Source organism: Salarias fasciatus, chromosome 8 (genome assembly GCF_902148845.1).
Source record: "Salarias fasciatus chromosome 8, fSalaFa1.1, whole genome shotgun sequence".
In the NCBI taxonomy this organism is placed as follows: domain Eukaryota; kingdom Metazoa; phylum Chordata; class Actinopteri; order Blenniiformes; family Blenniidae; genus Salarias; species Salarias fasciatus.
Genome location: NC_043752.1, coordinates 16,372,100 through 16,391,291, shown reverse-complemented (window position 1 = coordinate 16,391,291; position 19,192 = coordinate 16,372,100). Strand labels below are relative to the sequence as shown.

General features: G+C 45.1%; 1 protein-coding gene across 1 annotated transcript in view; it reads left to right on the top strand.

Moving 5' to 3' along the window:
* The first annotated feature begins 3,513 nt into the window (after window positions 1-3,513).
* The window catches only part of LOC115393799 (pro-neuregulin-3, membrane-bound isoform), a 177,840-nt gene continuing 162,161 nt past the window's right edge, over window positions 3,514-19,192 (top strand). The window contains 1 exon segment of the mRNA XM_075410431.1: window positions 3,514-4,698. Within this exon segment, the coding sequence (XP_075266546.1) occupies window positions 3,882-4,698 (817 nt within the window). The 5' untranslated portion in view covers window positions 3,514-3,881.

Genomic DNA, 19,192 nt, shown 5'->3' with positions numbered 1-19,192 from the left:
AACATGAATAAGCACGGAGATGTCACATCGCTGCAAGTGCCACTCTTCTAGTGTTGGTTATAAAAATCATTTGCGAACCCGACCTCAGGGTAATGAGAGTCGTTATTCTGAAAAAAGAGCATTCAGTACGGTATCATTTTGGTGTCATTTGGGGAAAGTGGGGAGTTTGAAATGTATCAAAACCTTTTATTTTATTTTTTTTTTAACCCTTTTCAACTCACATACAGGCCAACCAGTTTAGTAGACTTACAGTGCAACGATAGCATAACTAAGATGTTTGATCATGTTTTTCATATTCATACAGTCCAACTACATTTTAGATTCATTCGTGTTATTATTTAATTGTTCTTTGATTTGAAGCAGGCCTCACGTCTTGATTACATCGCGCCTCATGTGCAATTATGTATGTGTTGCCATGACAATAAAGCCACGACTCATTAAATCAATCTTTCCTTTTCATCCCCACCACGTTCCTCCATCTTGAAGGCACCGACAGTCGAGGACTATGATGGTAGTACACTGTTTTTGTCAACTATGTGCTCCTTTTCCGTTGTTGGGGAAAAAAATAGAAAAATAAAAATCGATCATTCTCTAAAGAACCACGAACGGCCAGCCTTAAATAATGCGTCTCACACACTTACCTGGCTGTGACAATGCTTGAGCAACCGAAGGAAATCACTGTGTCGACTTTTGTGTCTCTCGCAGAAAATCTGAGATACTTTTCAGGATCAAAATCTCCAAATAAACAGTTTGTTGAAACTGAGCTTCTCTCCAAACACGCGCACACACACACACACACACACACGCACACACACTGAACGTGCTCCACCTTTAGCTGAATTGTCTCCACTGAGTTACTTCACATTACGTTTGAAGTTTGCATGTTCTCACTGTGTGTCGGTTTCCTCCTACAGTGCAAAAACATGCATGTAAGGTTAATTGATAATCCTAAGTTGCTCCTAGGAGTGTGTCTGTGTGTGTTTTCCCTGTGATGGGCTGTTCAGGATGAACCCTGTCCTCGGCTCCAGGGCAAAGCAGAATAGATGATGGATGAAAATCCTTTAATATAGGCCTGATCTGGATGTACCTGTCGCCCTCATTGTTTTATATAATAGCTCATTTCATCATTATTTGTCTTTATTCACAATAAATTTGTTCACTAATGATTCTGCACAGCAGTTTATTTTAACTTGTCTGCATTACAAACTGTTCTAAAAATGTGTGCCTTAATAAAAAAAAATATTTAAAAAAGCACTCTTTTTAAAAACTCCACAAAATGACATTTTGCACAAAATTACAGACTGGGAGACATCTCCAGTTCCTTCAAAAATCTCTAAGCACTCAAATACACTGGCTGCAAGCATGAAATTAAAGTCAAAAACTGTAATTTATTCATTTTTACTTGTTCAAAAACAGAAAGATATGAATACATAAAACCTTATGAGCTCCAAGTGTGATTTTTTGTTTTGTTTTGTACGCTTCAAATTTCAAACCAATATATGGCCACTTACAGAAAAAGGACACAGTAACAACAAATACAACTTTTAACACCTACGCTATCCCTATTTGATTTGGTTTGAATGATTCCACCTCCTTGAGGAACCTTTCGTGTCTGATTTAAAGGCTGTGTGGTTTCTGTAACTCCAGATCAGCTTTCCGCTCATATGTCTTGATATCAAACAGTCACAGATCACATGAGATCGGGCAGGCTGATCGCCTAAAGCACTGCTGTCCCTTGTGAACTGTAAAATAAGGGATTCATCTGCTGCCCACGGAAGTATCAAGTTGGGGGAGGGGGGAGGGGGGGGGTGCTTTAACTCGCTCATAAATTATGAGCCCGGTGTTGGGTTTGTTTGCTCTTGTGTGCCGCTGGTGGAAGACATCGGGGTGGCGCCTCATCCCTTTCCCTCCCCCCGATCTCCCTTTGCTCCCTGGGGTGTGTCTGTGGTAGCTCCTCTCCTCTCTCTCTCTCTCTCTGTGAGAGAGTGTGTGTGAGTGTGTGTGTGCTGCTGTTGCTGCCTCCTCCTCCTCCTCCTCCTCCTCCTCCTCCCTCTGCCTCCTATCTGCATCTGCTGCAGAGCCGAGCCAACACGCATCCATGCCTCTCTCTGCCTCTCTCTCTCCTGTTTTCCCCTTCTTCTACCTCCCAGATTCTCCCCCCTCCTCTCTCTTCTCCAATGCCGATGAGTGTGTGAACACACACCTGAAGACAGAGGACCCTTAGGGGGGGGGGGGCGGTGGAGAGACAGAAGGGATGGGGCAGCCACTATTCCTCACTTTGGAGTATTGAGGACGGCGGTGGACCGGGGGAGAGCGCCGGATGGGATAGGAGCCGTGAAACCCACATCACTCACCGCGGATTGAGCAAACCTCCCTCCCTCCCTCCTCTCTCTCTCTCTCTCTCCTCTCTCTCTCTCTAGTCTGCAGCCTCCAAGAACAGCCGCCGCATCATTTTTTCAGAGCAGCAGCCCCCTCCCTTCCTCCCTCTCTCTCTCTCTCTCTCTCTCTCTCCCCCTCATCATCCTCGCCTCTCTCCGTCTCATTTTCTTTTTTTTCTTTTTTTCCCTGCTGCTTGCGCCACTTTGGGAATGCAGTGGAGGTGAAAAAAGAAAAAGAAAAAAGAAAATTAAATGTTTTCCTGCGTCCAGCCCGGGGATCTACCGCCACCCTGACGGACTGCGGGCGCACCGCTCCGGAGACGCGCGGCTGTCATTCCGGGAAGCCAGAGCGGGGTGGTCGGCGCGGGGATTGGACCCGGATCAGTTGGATTTAGCTCTGCTCGAGTACACCAACAATAACACCACCCCAATCTCATCTGCGGCAGATCGCGCCAGATCCCTTCTCTCCCCAGTTTTTCGGTGGCTTGGATTACCGGCTGGCCGTCGGCGGCAGCAGCAGTAAAGTTGAGGCAGCCTACAGAGACGCTGCGCGTGCAGGAGAGGAGGGATGAACTCCGACGCAGCCTGACGGGACTGTGCGGCACGAGAACCGGCCACTGGTTTGTATTTTTTTATTTTCATTTTTTAATTTTTTTTATTTTTGAAAGACCCATATGCGGCCGATAATCAACCGATTGCGCGCGGAGAAGGGTGCCGCCGTTGCCTGGCTTGTCGGTCTGCGCACGCACGCACACACGCACATGGATTTACAGCGCCAGTCTGAAGCCCAGCGCGCACCGGATCGATATCCTTCTCCCTTCTTCTTCTTCTTCTTCTGCTTTTTTTTTTTTTTTTTTTTTTTTCCTGCGACGACTTCTTAACAAGGGAGTGAGGCACCTTGGGATTTATCATCGCTTCGTTAGCGCTGAACTCCAGTGAGACCCCCCCCCCCCCTTTCTCCACCTCCTCCACCCACTCCCTCTCCCTCCTCCACCCTCGCCTCGCTCTCTCACCTGTCCATAACCTGTGCGCTCGCCGGGGAGGTGGTGGTGGGGGGGGGGGAAGCGTGCGGCTTTATTCCTGGTGCATGTGTGTGCGCCTGTCTGTCTGTCTGTCCGTCTGTGTGTGGTGTGTGTGTGTGTGTGTGTGTGCGTCAGCGTGTGTTTGTGCGCGCGCCTGTGTGTGTGTTTGGTTTGTTGTCCGCCAGAGGGAGTGTAGGTTATACTGCTTGTGTATGCATACGAGTGCTGTGCCAGCTTTTTAATTAGTCGTACGTGACAGTGAGTATATACCCTGCCTGTGCGTTTCAGTTCACGTGTAATGTTTGTGCATGTTCGAGATATAGGCTAGGCTTTGTCTTGGTATTTACTTAAGATGCATAGCATTTCCTCTGCACCACATCTCCTTCCTTGTACATGTCCTTGTATCTCTCGGCCACCTGTTTGACCTCCTGAAAACCGCCGAGAAAAGAAGAAGAGAAAAAAAACTAAATCTCCAGCAAAGATGAGCGAGCGCTCAGGAGCCAGCACCCTGGCGGCCATGACGCTGGAGGAGCCAGGGGCTGAGCAGGCGTCTCCTCGAGCCCCGGGCCCTCTCCGCTGTGGCCCCTGTGCCGTGTGGCCTCGCCAGCAGACCTGGCTGTGCGCCGTGCCCCTCGTCATGGGCTTTGTGGGACTGGGACTCAGCCTCATGCTGCTGAAGTGGATCGTGGTGGGATCCGTCCAAGATTACGTCCCCACTGATCTGGTGGATCCGAAAGGTAGCATTGGACAAGACCCAATATTCCTCTCCAAACCCAGTGCCATGCCCAAGGGGCCTGACGTTTCCACCACCACCACGACTTTAGCCGCCTCCACCACAGCTTTCATGTCGACCACCACGCCGCTGGCCGCGGACGGCACAGCTCCCGCACCAAGAACTCGCTCAGAGCCACCAGCAAACCATTCTGCCAACGGCAGCACTGCCACCGGAGACGGCAACCACGCCCCACACCTTCACAACCGCGTCGGGACGCGCGTCAGCGGAACTGTGGCGACCACCTCCGCGGCCCGCACCACCCGGCCGCCCGGCGCCAAGGAGTTCCCCCCTCGAAGTAAAGGAAGCAGCAGCAATGGACGTAATGGAGTTGCCAACCCCAAACCGGGACAGACTCTGGTGACCACCACGGCCTCCGCCACGAGCACGGCCACCGTGAAGACCACCGCCAAGGCCCAGCTGACCACCTCCCAGCCGGCGGCGCCGGTCAAGCCAACGTTGCGCTTGAATTATGGACGCCCAGGCAGAGGCCCCTCGACTCGGCCGCACCATCGCTTCCGAACACGTGAGTCTAATTTTTCATATTACCGAGATGCAGAGGGTCAAAGATACCTGTGAAACTCGCGATGCTTCTTCCACAAAGGCTCTTTTGTGGGCCTTTACGGCAGGAACCGTGTTTCATTGTTATTTTTCAGTTGTCCCCTATATCCATACGTAGAAAAATCCTTTCATATGAAATACTTTGTTGTGCCTCACTGTCTCAGAATATATTTTTTCCTTTTATGTCCACATGGAAAGTGGATACTCCAGCAGCTTAACATTAATCGTATTCATTAGCACAGGCAGATATCAGGGGATATTCTCAGTATTTTCACCCCTCTCGTCTTTATCTATCACTCGTGCATTAATCCGATATGAATCTTACCTCCGAGGGAGTTTTTTTTCTTTTTTCACTCAGTGGTTTAAGTACCATTAAATGCAAGGTTCCATCTATCAGATTTGATATTGTTTTGTCTCTGAGAGTTGGGACGTTCGAGCTTTGCGACTGAGGACGGCGTGTCCGTGTTATGAAAACAAATAGCAAGAGTTGGTGAGGTGCCGAAGTGGGAGAAAGGCTAGCTCTCACCTCCTGTCTGGAGGAATCAGATATAGCAAGGCCACACATCCCATTTAGATGAAAGGATACTGGGAGCAGAATGTCTCAGGGACTGCTTTCACACTGCAGGGGGATGTGGAGAGGGAGGCCGAGGGGGGGAAAAAACGAGGCTTAGGGGGAAATAAGACGCGTGCGGGGAGGAGAAAAGGGTTTCACGGTACAAGTGGAAATAAGCAAGGACGAAAATGGGGGGGGGGAGAAGAGGAATACTTTGAAAACGACATAAAGTTGAAGAGAATGGCGGAGGAAGGGAGTGAATGCGGCGAGCATAACAAAGCAGGAGGACGGGAGTGGGAGCTATGAGGAGAGATAGATGGCAGATGGAGAGGGCTAAGTGAAGAAAAGGCTTGAGGGAGATGGAGAGCATAAAGCAGGGGAGCGATGAATTTTGCATATTTTGCATTGTGTAAAGAAGGAGGGCTTCGTGATTATTAATTCCACAAGGGACATGCTTTGGATGTGGGCGGGGCAGGATGCGATCATGAGCGCGAGTAAGGCTTTGTAGAATTTGGTGTTTCTCCAACTTAAGAAACACTTTTTTTTAATTCTTTTTTCATAAACGCTGCTGGAACTTTGTGAGGATTTAATTGGTGCCTTTGATTTAATACTCAGTTTTTGCTCACGATAATCTATATTTAGTTGCATTTTCTCCTTTGCTTCCTGTAAAAGGGCTTATTATGGGAATGAATTATGAAATAGTTTCCTATTCATCTTTTGGCAAAGTGCTTGAGAGGACAACTGGAAAAAAATGTTAATATGAAAAGTGAAACCATTATTTTCTGCTTGTGGATCATATGTTTCAACAACCGTGCTGGTTGGTCACATCCTCTTGTTTATCCGCTGGGCTGCATCGATGGCATCGACTCCACTGACAAATAGCGATCAAATGACATTCCTTCTCTAAAGGTGAGGGCAGTATTTCCAGGAGAGGCGTTTGAACAGTGGGGATCAAACCGTGTGTATAATGGCTGCAAGTGGAGCTGCTTAGGAAATTGTACTCTAAAGGAGAAAACTGGCTTTGGTGGGCTTATAATGTTCAGGGACCTCAGAGTCCAGCGGTGCCGGATGTATAGAAACGCCTATCAAAAGTCATCAGGCTCCTTCTGCAAAACAACCCGCTGCTCGAGAGTCAATTACATCACTCGACAAAGAGCTGCCAAACAGCTGAAAGCTGCCAAAGCGGGCAGCCCCCTCGTGTGAGCATCTGTTTGTACTGTATACTATAAAAGGGCACAGTCTTCAAAAGCTGAGGCCCACTTTGTAAAGCCACCATCTCTTCGTTAAAGCCTATGTAATATTAATTCATTTTTGTTTTTTTATTTGGATTAGGTTCCATCCTACACGCTGACATCATGTTTTCTGACATTTTATCCCACTTGTTGATTCTTGTACTTTTGGTAAATATCTGTCTGGCAGCAGGTGGCACTTTACAAGCCCTAGAAACACAACTCTGCCATATTCAATCAGATTGAAATCAGCAATCAATCCATCTTTTTAACCCGCCCCATCCAACTTTCTGCTGCCGGCGGCGGCTGGAGTCAATCCCGCCTGACAATGAGCGAAAGGCGGGGGAAGACACTCGACAGACAGCCAGTCCATCACCGCGCTAACACAGAGAGACAAACGATCACACACACTCACATTCACACCTACAGGCCAGTCAGAATCACTAATTAACCCAGCAGACAGGTCTCTGAACTGTACCGAGGTGTCAAAGTGCCACGGTCCTCCCTCACAAATGCACAGGGGGACCATGCAAACTCAACACATTAAGATAACCAATGCGTCACCGAGTGGCAGAGTTTGAAATCAATAAAAACAATTTCCTCCCAACTTGTACTGAAACCATGATGCTCAATAAAATTAGCATGCAAACCAAATGCTGGAGCACAGAAAACCTACCCCACTCACTACCCGTCCAGCGTTCACCAAAATCATTGCAGCAGCAGCAGCAAGAACATTTTCTGGTGGGCAAAGGTAGGAATGGATTATGGATTACATCAGTTATGGAGATTTTAAAAAAATAAAACCCTCAGGCAAACATTTGATATTTGAAGAAATAGATCCTGTGGTTCTGCACCTGTCTGCCGGTTGTTCAGGAAAAAAAACAGAAAAACATCATTAATATCTTCAAAGCAATGTGCACTGTCATTTTAACAGCCAGATACCTCAGCAGAGAGTTATGGCAGTCTTACGGCTATTGTTATCAGCACACGAGAGCTGTTGATCACTGTCATAACATGTGCAAATCCATGAAGAGATATTATTGGAGGATGGAAATGTTAGCAGAGAAAGCGATCTTGGCAGCATCGACACTCCGGCGCTCACTTTCCATACATACACAGACTGGATGAGCCAGAGTGGCATGACATTTCATCACTTTTATTTCAGTATTCAAGGTGTAATGATACAATTTCATTGCAGGATGTGATTTTTTTTCCTGTTGACATTTCACTAATGTGATGTTTACTTATTACTTTTTTTTTTTTTTGCCAAGGGTTTTCAGATCCAGTCTATTAACATGGCCCTTAGCCTCTGCATGAATGATTATCTTACACGCATTTGACTGCAGGCTAATTGTTCTTTGTGTAAAACAGATTGAATACATTGCTTCTTGTCTATCAGTAACTGTGTGAACTGTTTGTCCGGAAAAAAAAAAAAAAAAAAAACATTTCAACACACAAATACACCGCAGGCTTCATTTTTAAGGGCTACTGTTGTTTGGGGAAACATTTTATTGAACAGAGAAAGTGGAGTACTATGTGTGCCATTGTAAATGGACTGTACTTATAAAATGTTTTTACAGCTTTAGCGGTTTCAAAGTGCCTCACACTGTTAGACATGTTCACCTATTCATAGCAAGGGCTACAATTTGCAAGGGGAACAATTTGGTGCTCGGTGTCTTGCCCAAAAACACTCTGACATATAAACAGGGGATCAAACCATCAACCTTTGAGTTAAAAAACAGCCTGCTCTATCAACTGAGCCACAGCTGCGGCATTGTTTTAAAAAAACAAATTAATTTTTCTTGAATTATACATTTACTATTTAAATTTCTGTAATATTTTTTTTTTTTATCTGTTGAAATGAGCCATTGAATTCTCATATTTGGTATGTGCCCAGACTGGATTAAGTCACTTCAAACAACTATAAACATGAGCGCATTTGGCTGAAATTTAATGCTCTGTGCTGACTGTGGACTCTGTCATTACTCAGTCTAGTCAAGGCTGTACTGTGTTAAAACAGCTTTTCATTGCTTTATTGCTGTGGCGCTTCATATTGGCGCTGCAGCAGCGAGTTAAAAGCACGCATTCTTTTCCCTTTGATATTACTTGTTTTCCCATCTTTCCCGTGGCTTTTCATATTTATTCACATAACCTTCGTGTGCTGCATGCACGCCCTGTAATATGTGCATTGCAGCGACAGTATCCCTCCGTGCAAATCGGAGCTGTTTTTTTATGAGGGGAGCTTTGGATGCAGCCTCCTCTGAAGCCTGCCTCCATCAAGCTCATTGTAATAGTGTGTAGAGTTGTGCAATGCATCCTATTTAAAGTGTAATGATACACAGAAAATGTCTGGGCCGATGATGAAATGCTCTGTAAAACATGGCTCCAGGTACATTTGTCTTTACTCACAGCCCACTGATCTCATATTTTATGTTAAGTTGTGTGCTAATGCGTTTACAACGCACAATCTCAGCTTTCAGGTAATCTTGACGAGTAATGTGATTTTTTTTTTTCTTTCCTTCCTGTTTTCTGCCCCCCTTCCTCTCTACTCACTGCTTTGGCTCCTCCTGTTTGGTGAAGATGTAAACGAATCTGTGTCCTAGAAGAAAGATGAGCTTTGTCCATTGGGGATAATGACATGTTTTACCTTTTTTTTTTTTTTGGGGGGGTCTATTTTTCCCCACTCTCCCCCCCCAACCGTTCTTATTGTGTCTGCTCTCCGTGTCATTGTATTCCACCGTCTATTTTTGTTCCTTTTGTGCTTTGTGTCTTCCTTTCACTTCGGCTTCTCAGCTCACATTCATGAGCATATGGGCAGTTTCACCAAAAAAAAAAAAAAAACTAACTGGCACACTAGTGAACACAAAGGCAAGCATGTACCGTGCATGCGCTCACGCTCATGAACCTACCATTTGATTCTCTCTTTTTGAGGCTGTTATGCGTCCAACTCTGCTCTCTCTATACTACGAGCCCCATCGGCTCAGAAGTGAGGATGTAACAGGCGATCGGAGCGGTGCACAATGAATGCCTGTTGGGAAACCATGGGACGTTGTGTTGGCTCCGGGCCCGTTCCAGTCTCCTCTCGGTTGTAAGAAATCTTCCTTAGTGAAGTGTGGTTGTAATTCCACGCACATCTCGCTAGCCTGATTCCAGTCCTTTGAATGGCCAGGCACTGGGTCTGGTGCTGCTCTCCAATGGGATCACTGGTTGTCGCCTCAGTTAATGGGGAACAACCAGTGATTTTTTTCTAAAAATATATTCGAAGTGGCGAATTTTGCGTCGGCGCCTTTACATTTGGGAACCAGAATGGTCGAGACTGACGCCGCCATGCAGGCTCACATAAATCAACCAACTGAAACAGCAGCTATTACATCAAAACAGCTGTGCACCGAAGGCATTTAACACTAAAAAAAGATGAAAAAAGGTCCTCTTTTGTTCCCTGTGGGTCTAATTTATCAGTTTGCTCCCCTGCCACTGCAGAAAATTAATTGTTAGCAGTTACTTAGTTAGACCTACATCTTACTGCCATTTGTTCTGACAATTTTTTTTTTTTTTGTGGTCTTCAGTTAACAGAGCTCTTGAGTTTATTGTTCCTTTAAATAAAAATGAATTTAGCCCTAATGAAAAAGGAGACATTGATCATGAATGATAGGCTAACATTCCTGAGTTGCTTTTAATACCAGTGGAAAAAAAAAAAAACAAAACAGAAAACAAAATGCTCTTTGTCTGCCAAGATTGACAGGGGTTAAACAGATCGCCCCTAAAATACAAAAGAAGCAATTTAAAGAATCCAAAGAAGCAATCGGAGTGAATCGCAGACCAGAAACTGAACAGCACAGCATCGTGAAACAGAACAACTTATTTTCCTTTCGGTTGACAGATAGACAGGAAAACATGCAACCACAGATGAGTGTTTCCTGTAATATCACATAAAAAAAATAAAAAAAAGTGTTTGCTTTTCCTGACATGCAAGCACTTCTGTTATTTTTTTGTTCGTTTTGTTTTTTTGTTTTTTGCCCCCCCCCCCGCCTCGACTTTACACAGAGCCTCCGCAAAGTACTCCGGTGGAACCAGTGGACCGTGTAAGGGGGATTAAAAACAAAGATATAAATCCAGTTTGCCTCTCTCTCTCTCTCTCTCCTCCTTTTTCTCCAGGGAGGTCAGGCTCAGATTTGCTGGGCTGCCTCTGAGACCCCTCTGTCTCTCCGGAGACATGCTCTGCTTGTTCGGCGAGGCCGGCTCAAGCCGGGCTGCGTCTGCACACTGTGCAGCTGCACCCGGTCCCTCGTTGGAATGCAAGCTCTTTTACCTCACCTCCTGTTTTTTTTTTTTTTTTTTTTTTTTTCATGTAGATCCAGAGTTATTGGGTCACTTTTCAGTGCAGACTGCTTTCTTGACTGCGGCGTGTGACTTCAAAGCTTTTGGTAACGTTTAGATCAGAGGCAGCATTTTGTTTTTTGTTTTATTTTTTTTTTCTTTTTTCCCTTCGAGCGGATGCCTCTTCAGGAATACCTGGTTTACTCAACCAGCAATGAGCACAGATGGCTTGCCATGCCACTGTACATCAGAGTATCATTTAAGTGTTCTTAGAAAAGTTAAATTATTTAAAATGAATGGGAAGTTATTTCAGTATCCATGAAGTGCTCACATGGTGATAGAACCAGAAATTATTTATATTAGCTTCGCCACAGGTTGCATTAGAAACAAACAGACACGCAAGCCTACTGAGATGTGTGCTACTTAAAAAAAACAAAAAAAACAGTTTTAGTATTTCCACCAAATGTTGAAAGCATGAATTGTCTTCATAATGTTGGCAAAGATGAGACTGGATACATATTTTTTTTACATTTTCATGAACGCAACTGTGCAGCATTCTGCAGAGCTGGCCCCGGACTTCTAGCTAGCAGAGACGCTTGACACTGACGGGCACCAATTACAAAGCTGAATACATCAGTGTATCGGCGGGGTAAAGCCCGCAGCCAAATTATCCTGGAGTGACAACCCGGTGAATGTTTGAAATTTTGCGGGAATTGATCCCGTGCCCTTTCCGCCGCCGGTGCTCGGCTCTACCCACTGAACCTCAAAGAATCAATAGGGAAGAGAGAGCGAGGGAGCTTTGAGTACGGACAACTGGCACAGAGAGCGAGCGAATAAAAGGGAGCAGGAGGACAGGAACACTGTGTCTGATACCAAAGAGAGAGAGAGAGAGAGAGAGGGAGAGAGAAAAAGATTTTTAATGGGGAGACTGTCAGAAACCATAAGAGCATGCTCCAGGAGTAAGAATCCAGCTGCAAGGTAAAGGCATATCGACATCACAGCTGAATGAATGAGTCTCAGCCAGACATTTTACATATCTCCCACCACCATTCTACCAGTTCTATTATTATCACTCTCATTCTTATGCAGATTGCCCTCCAGGTATTATCTGTGTTTGAATTTTGTAAAATATTTCACTTCTGTCCAACCGCCACAATGTCGACACGATGTATCCCATTCTGAACTGATTCAGCAGATCATGTAAATCAGTGAAACTCATTATAGAATATATTACACAAGCTCAAATACAACCATAGACTCGCATGTTATTGTCATGTATGAAGCTAAAACGTGGCTTATAGGTAAATTGTTCCAAGTAAATTGTTTTTCCTGATATATATTGCCGCTAAACTGGCACATTTTTAGATTTTATTGTTAAAGGGACGGAAAAACAAAGCTTTCTTTGACTTTGAAAAGTGACATCGGTTGTTGTTTTTTTTTAAATAATTGCAACTCAAGTAATTGAGATAATAAGCAAAATAATAAACACTGTGAATAATTAATATTTTCTGCCTAAAACACAATTATTGGTGCTGTCAAAGCCAATTGTCCAGCACTTATTGTACATTACCACAGTGCACGCCGGTGTTCAGCGCATACCAGACAGAAACAAACTGGAATTAACAGGTCAACACGAACGGCGTGTTAATGGATTGAACAATAAGGTAACGGGGAAACAAACATGTGCTGCGTTTGCTTCGCGGTCCCGTACAGCGCCTGCAGGTCCAACATCCGTGACTCCAAACTTGGACTGTTTGTTGCATGTTGTTTTCCATCAAAAAGAGACATTTGATGCTCGAGTTGAGCCTCTTTGGCAGCACTTCGGGCTGTTTACATGCCCGGTCCTCATCAGAGGAGTTGGAAGGCCCCAGAGCTCAGCCGCGGCTCTAACCCTAACCTTTTGTGAAGCACGCAGAACTTCTGTGAAGTCGTAACGGGCGTGGACCCGGAGGAACTTTCTCAGACTTCAGGAGCGGCGTGACATGAGGTCAGACTAATTGATTCCCATATATTTACATATCAGACTGGAAAAAAAAACACTTACAATTAGAGGGAGTTTTTCGCATTACCATTTCCAGTAGCCCGTCGTGCTGATTGTGCGTTTCGCATCCCCGCTATAGTGTGAGTCAGTATCCGAAGCTGGAGCGCCTCGTGGTGCAGAGAAGACACCCTGTAATGCCGCACATGCAATTATTTTACATGCAGGCGTGAAATATGTCATCAAGCACTTAACACTGTTTTCCCTGAGAACAAAAATAGGAAACCTTATGTGTAACTATAAAAAAATAGCATATATAATGCAACAATTAGCTTATAGACAACATAAAAACAACTAATATGTAATTTTAGCAAATGCAGCTGCTGAATCTGTCATTCATTTTCAAGTATTTTTGTGTCATCACAAAGACTACCATTGTCTCACTGCTGCATTGCATGTTTCTAAAGTTTATCCGATGCTTTTAAGTGATCGTTGACCTGCAGGCAGATGTCAGAGGATGAGATTGGTGGAGGAGAAGCTTACTGTAAGCACTGGCTGGGGCCATCTTAGGGCTTCTTAATGTCACAGTGTGATTTATGTAGACAAAATGTCCACCGGGAGGTGGCAGAGAGAAGAAGAGGTAGGGCGGGTGTGGTGGGCACCAGCTGAAATATTAATCTATGGGAAGAGAAACATGTGGAATGTGTGTTGCCGGAAGTGTGAATAATTGATGAGGCTTCCTTTTTATAAAGTGCTCAAGCTGTCCTGTGCTTGGTGGTCTAATGGCAGAAACATGGTATAGGATTTTACTATACGTTGCCCGCAGGATGGCTCTCAGAAGCAAAGGCACCATGAGTCATACGCAACTTTTTAACATCACAAGACGTCCCTGAGCACGAGTCCCAGGAAAACTGGTTCACGTCTCGTCGTGAATGTGGCAGCGCCTCCCCTATAGAGTGAATTGTTACAGAGAAATTAAGGTATTCCTAGCCTTGGGAAAGAAATAATCCTAATTGAAAGAAAACAGATGGATCATTATTGTCTGCGAACATTACTTCCCATCAAAGTGGAAAAATGGGAGGAGAGAACACTTTAAAAGCCTGGTTGAGGAAGGACTCACTAACACTCTTTTTAATCACATGCTGTCAAGCCTGCTCACACACCAGCCCGCCACAAAGGAGATTCAATTACTCCAGTATGGGCCTGCCTCTAATCCTAAAAAGAACGGCATCTTCCATTTATTGGTTCATTCTCTCACTCATTCATTTATGTGCGCAGATTTTGCCGATAGCTCAAGGGGCTCGGCGGTACAGTCACGCATGTGCTCGCCGCACTGTAGAGCGGATTATAGTCCATCATATCTGATCTGAGACTGTTAGATCCCAGTATTGAATTACAGACCCTGTGGGGTCTCCGCTTCCGTTATCAATTTGCAAACGAATAAGGCGGAAAAGCGTTGAAATGGGAGCTGCGAGTTTCGGTGCCGGTGAGTCTCTCACGCAGGTTGTGGTGCCTTGCGATGAGTCTAATTGGGAGCCGATTTTAGCCAAGGGACTTTGAGTGCCAACAGCTACAGAGCTGTTCCTCATCCAGGCTAGTTTGGATTCTTCTTTGATAAATTTTCCCGGCTCTCGATGGATTACAGCTGCAGAGGTTGCATCAAGCCTTCATTAACTATTATGAAAAAACATTTTTATGGCCCACAAATCCTTCAAAGCTGTATAAGGGGTAATAAAAACTGAGTATTTAAGATTTTAGGACATAGAAAGAATGAGTTTTATTAATGTTGAGTTACATTTCCTGTTAAAATAGGTTCGATACTCTCTCTGTCTACCACATGCGTGTATATGAGTGTGTTCAGCTCACCCGTTTCGTGCCGGTATGAAAATCAGCTTCCCGTTGTGGAGTCTGATTTGGCCACTGTGTCACCAGTCCTCTCGAACTTCACGACGCCTGAGCACCAGTCATCGTAGCGCCGGGCGGCATTTAAAGTCACGACTTGAGAGCGGAGGTGCGCACAGCGTGCGGCGCGGCATTTCTCACGATCCCGCTTCGGCGCGTAGCATCTGGGGAACATGACGAGCCCGCAGGAAAGAGCGCGCATCGCGGAGGCTGCTGCAGTCGGATTGATTCACTGCAATGTGTGGCCCGCTGCCACCCCCAGTGACGGGAAATGTGCCGCGGCGCCCCGGTTCGAGATGGAGAGGGTTGTTGTGGCGTGTGGAGGAGGAGGTGGAGATGGAGGTCACCTCTCGCTCTTCTCGTCTCCCTCCCACCATCATTCATGCCTCTATACTTAGTTTATCCTTTTTTTAATCTCATCCTCCCGTCCTCTATTTTAAGGCAGCCTCCTTTGCCTCTCCTTCGCTCTCCGTGCGGGGTTCTTTCATTCACCACATCGCAGAGAATACGAGCACCAGCCAATGAGAGCCCTTATCTTCGGAGGGCACCGGAAGAGATAAGACTATCACTCATCGCTCTGCATTAGCTGCTGTTCCCACTTCCTCCAAAGAATTCCCAAGGAAATTATGGCAAGAAATCAGAACTCTTTCATTATTGTTATCAGATAGTATTTTTTTTTCTAATGCCAGTGAAATGTTGAAGAATCTTTAAGCTTCTCGCGCTACTTTCCATGACAGCTCAGTGCCTTACATAATAATTTGCATTCACATCGCTTTGCACCTTGCAGTAAATGTCAAATAGGATTACAAATAGATTATCCAATTCATCTGTTATTTTGTTAGGCATTACATAATGGGGAATGCAACAGAAGTAGAATTAGCTTATTCTTTTAACAATAAATGAGACAAGAGCCAGTAATTCCCCATCTCACTTCATCCAAAAGGAAAAACAGTCGCTCCTTCAGGAGGCGAAAATAGATTTTTCTACCTCAGAACTCTTTAAGGTTTAAATTGAAAATAAATCCTCTTGCTGCTGATTTTTTTTTTTTAAACAGTTGATTCTTTTTAAACGTGGCCGTGGTAGTGTCTCAGATGATGTCTTGGAAATTAAAAACACATCCCTCGAAAATGGGATTTTTCTGGTCAGGCAGCTGCTGCTGTTGAGTCGCTGCTACAGAAACTTAAACGGCGAGTTTCAGATGATCTCCTTCACACACTCCTTTTTCTTTCTTTTTTTTTTTGGTAATTGTGGCTAATCACAGTTCAAGTTTTCTCCATTTTAAATCCCCCTGAACCATTTCATTTGTTGAGAGTATGCACGTCTCATGAACGAAGCCTGCTGTTCTCGCTCACCTCTCCGACTGCACCGTCTTTTAAGAGGTCACAGAATATTTCATCTCGCGCTGGTGGACCGCTGATTAAAGCTAAAGCGAGGCTGCATGTTACACTAATTGAAGCGGAGTGATAAGCTATTGTGGAACCGCACAGTACATTGTGTGCCACTATTTAAAGTGATTTTTTTCCCCCCCATACGTACAGCCTCGTGTGGCTGAGGAGGAGCGGCCTGCATCGCAGAATCTCAGTGTTTGTTCACAGATGGTCTGATCTCCCACTGTGTCATACCATGAAAAATGGAGACGTGCTTTAGAAAACAACTTCTTGAAGAGAGCAAAAACAGTTTATTAGAAATGAATATTTTGTGAGGTAGTTTCACTTTGTGTCTTTTTCTACTGATCTCATGTTGTTCCTCGTTTTATCTCTCTATCCAGTTTCTATCTGCCGCTTTATCCAGCTTAGGGGGCACGATATGTGCTTCCAGCTTCGGAAGCCTCTGCTCTATATAAATAGCATGTGCTGTGATTGATAGCATATTAATTTACCGTATTTAACCCATTCGACCCAGCCGCGAAAAATTAAGGTTTTGTCAGGTTATTTTTGAATCCGACACTTCAATATACAATCAAAGGTGACCCGACGCCCCTTGTTAAGCTGCAGCAGATGCCATTATTTTCAAACACGGTGTCAGAAGCCCCAGGTGTGCTGATCATGGAGCTGATGAGTAGTGAAAGAAGGAAACGGAGTGGAGAGGGAGATGGAGACAGGGATCAACAAAGGTCCTCTCATGTTATTTTCCTGGGGGCGTACACAGCTTGTCTCATGTGGTAATCCATGCATAGTAAAACCTTATCCATGGGGATAATGTCAACGCTCTCCCAAAGATAACAAGACAAAAGCCCTTGCATGGCGATCGCTGCGCAGTGTGTTTCATATTCGTCTAATCTGCCATCTTACTTAGTTCTATGGATTTGTTGCTCCAGCTCACCGATTAACACAAACATGCACACAGTCTGGACTGTGTAGCTTTGTAGAGGTTTTTTTTTTTTTAAAGGTCTAAAAATGATAGTGGGCAGAAATGACTGTTTCATTTCAGCGGCATCAAGTGTGTTTTCTACTTGGGTAAACACAGCCGCAAAATATATTATTGAAACAAAAAGCAGTCAATGGAGGTACTGTTGTTGTTGCACAGTACACCGTCAATAAAATCACTGGGGAGTAAACACATTTATCAGGCTTAATACTTTCCAGTATTAGCTGTTATTTTAGTCTGGGATTGAGTGTTTTAATACCCGCCGCACTCATGTATGTTTGATTACTCGTTGCCAGTTGATTGAGCAGCTGCGAGCGGAGAGTTGCTGTACATAACCTGCTGCGCTACTTAGTTAATTGGGAGAGCCAGCTCGCACTTAGCTTGGCGCGAACGTGTGTGGGAGCTTACCTTTCCCTCTCATCTAAGTGTTTTTGCATGTGCAGGCCGCTGTTCTTCAAATAGCAAGAGAGTGCAGGATCACAGGATCATGAGAGGACGCTCAGTACAGCGGTTTGTACTCAGACTGACCTAAAAGATCCAAAGGTTTTAAGAACCCTGAATCTTCGCCACGTCCGTCACGTTCACACCCGAGCCGTCAGACGACTCTCTGAATTATATATTGCAAGTTCCCCCTCCAAACATCCCGGCACAGACATCTTTCCCTCTGTCTCATTCTTCCGTCTGATGTGGCGCATTGAATCATTGATAGGACATCCACAACAACAACGCTCCTGCCTATAAAACACCTGTCACAGACGGTCTGAGGCGGATGCAGCCAGGGCGAGATGTGGCATCCGTTTTGATCTTTTTGGGAAGTGACTGTGAGCTGCAAAGTGGCGCATGTTGACCATGCATGATGGTAAAAGGTTGTGTTTGCTGACTGCCGTACCTGAGTGGACACACTGGAGGGGGGGGGGGGGACCCTTGTGGAACTCTGTTTCTGTCCAAAACATTAATAGAAAAACAACAACCGAAGTTCTCATCTTCATAATTCGGTGAAAAACCATCAGACCGTGTGAGTGACATTCACTGGCTTCTTTCGCCTCAAGTGTGTCTTCTCTTGTTCTGTGTGTGTGTGTGTGTGTGTGTGTGTGTGTGTGTGTGTGTGCTTACTGAGGAAGTGGAGACACCAAACCCTATCACATATTTTTCCATGACGGCTATTAATGGAATGGAATGAAGGGCCCGGCACAAGTGAGACACTGCCTGTGCAGGCACTAATATGCACTCCTCTCTCAGTCATCAAGTATACTCTTTGATCCCAGCTGGAGTCAGGGATGCTTCAGGGAGATGATGGAATATTTTATTGCAGTTCTGGGATCGCAGTTGTTGGGGTTGAATCAGTCCAATGGTTTCACCCTCTCCCCTTCATAATAACTTAAGCTTTAAAGCCTCAGCTGGGTACCCAAGTGACTATTTTGCATGTTGTTACTCCTAAACCGTCTGTTTTACAAAAGGACTGCGTTCCCTTTCAATTTGTGCAGTGCGTGTGTGTGTCAAATAAGGGTGGTTTGGGACTAGCAGGAGCTGGGAGGGTGAGTGAGGATGAGGCTGACACTCCAGCCAGAAAGAGAGTCTGTGGCATTAGAGAGAATAATGAAGATTAAGCTGAGATGGGGTAGTGGGGAGATTGGAGGGTCAGCGTGTGAGATCAATGTATGGAGGAAAGTTAAGATAGATGAAGGTGAGGGCAGACAGATTTCCTGTTTCTCAGAAGTGGGAACCATCCTGATTAAAAGAAGCCACATTTCTCTGAGTGGCCATGTCAACGCCTGATCAGATAAGGAAATAAAGCACAAGGCATAATTCATGGCTTCGCTCTTGGCGGAGGATTTTGGAGACTTTTAAGCTGTCTGCTTTTGCTGCACAAACAGTGGAACTCCTGAACACACACAATATGCATTTTATCGCCAGCTTCCAGCCTAGATGTGTGGTTTTGTGCGAACCACATTGACTGCTTTGTGTTGTGAACTGCTTGGCTACCTGTCATTTCCCACTGTAAGAGCATTTTCTTTCCATTAGGACTCGAGAGGAAATGTATCTAAAGCAAAGCGTGCAGCATTATTGTACATGACAATAAGCAAGCCTGTGCTTTTGTGTTAGGTCACATCCA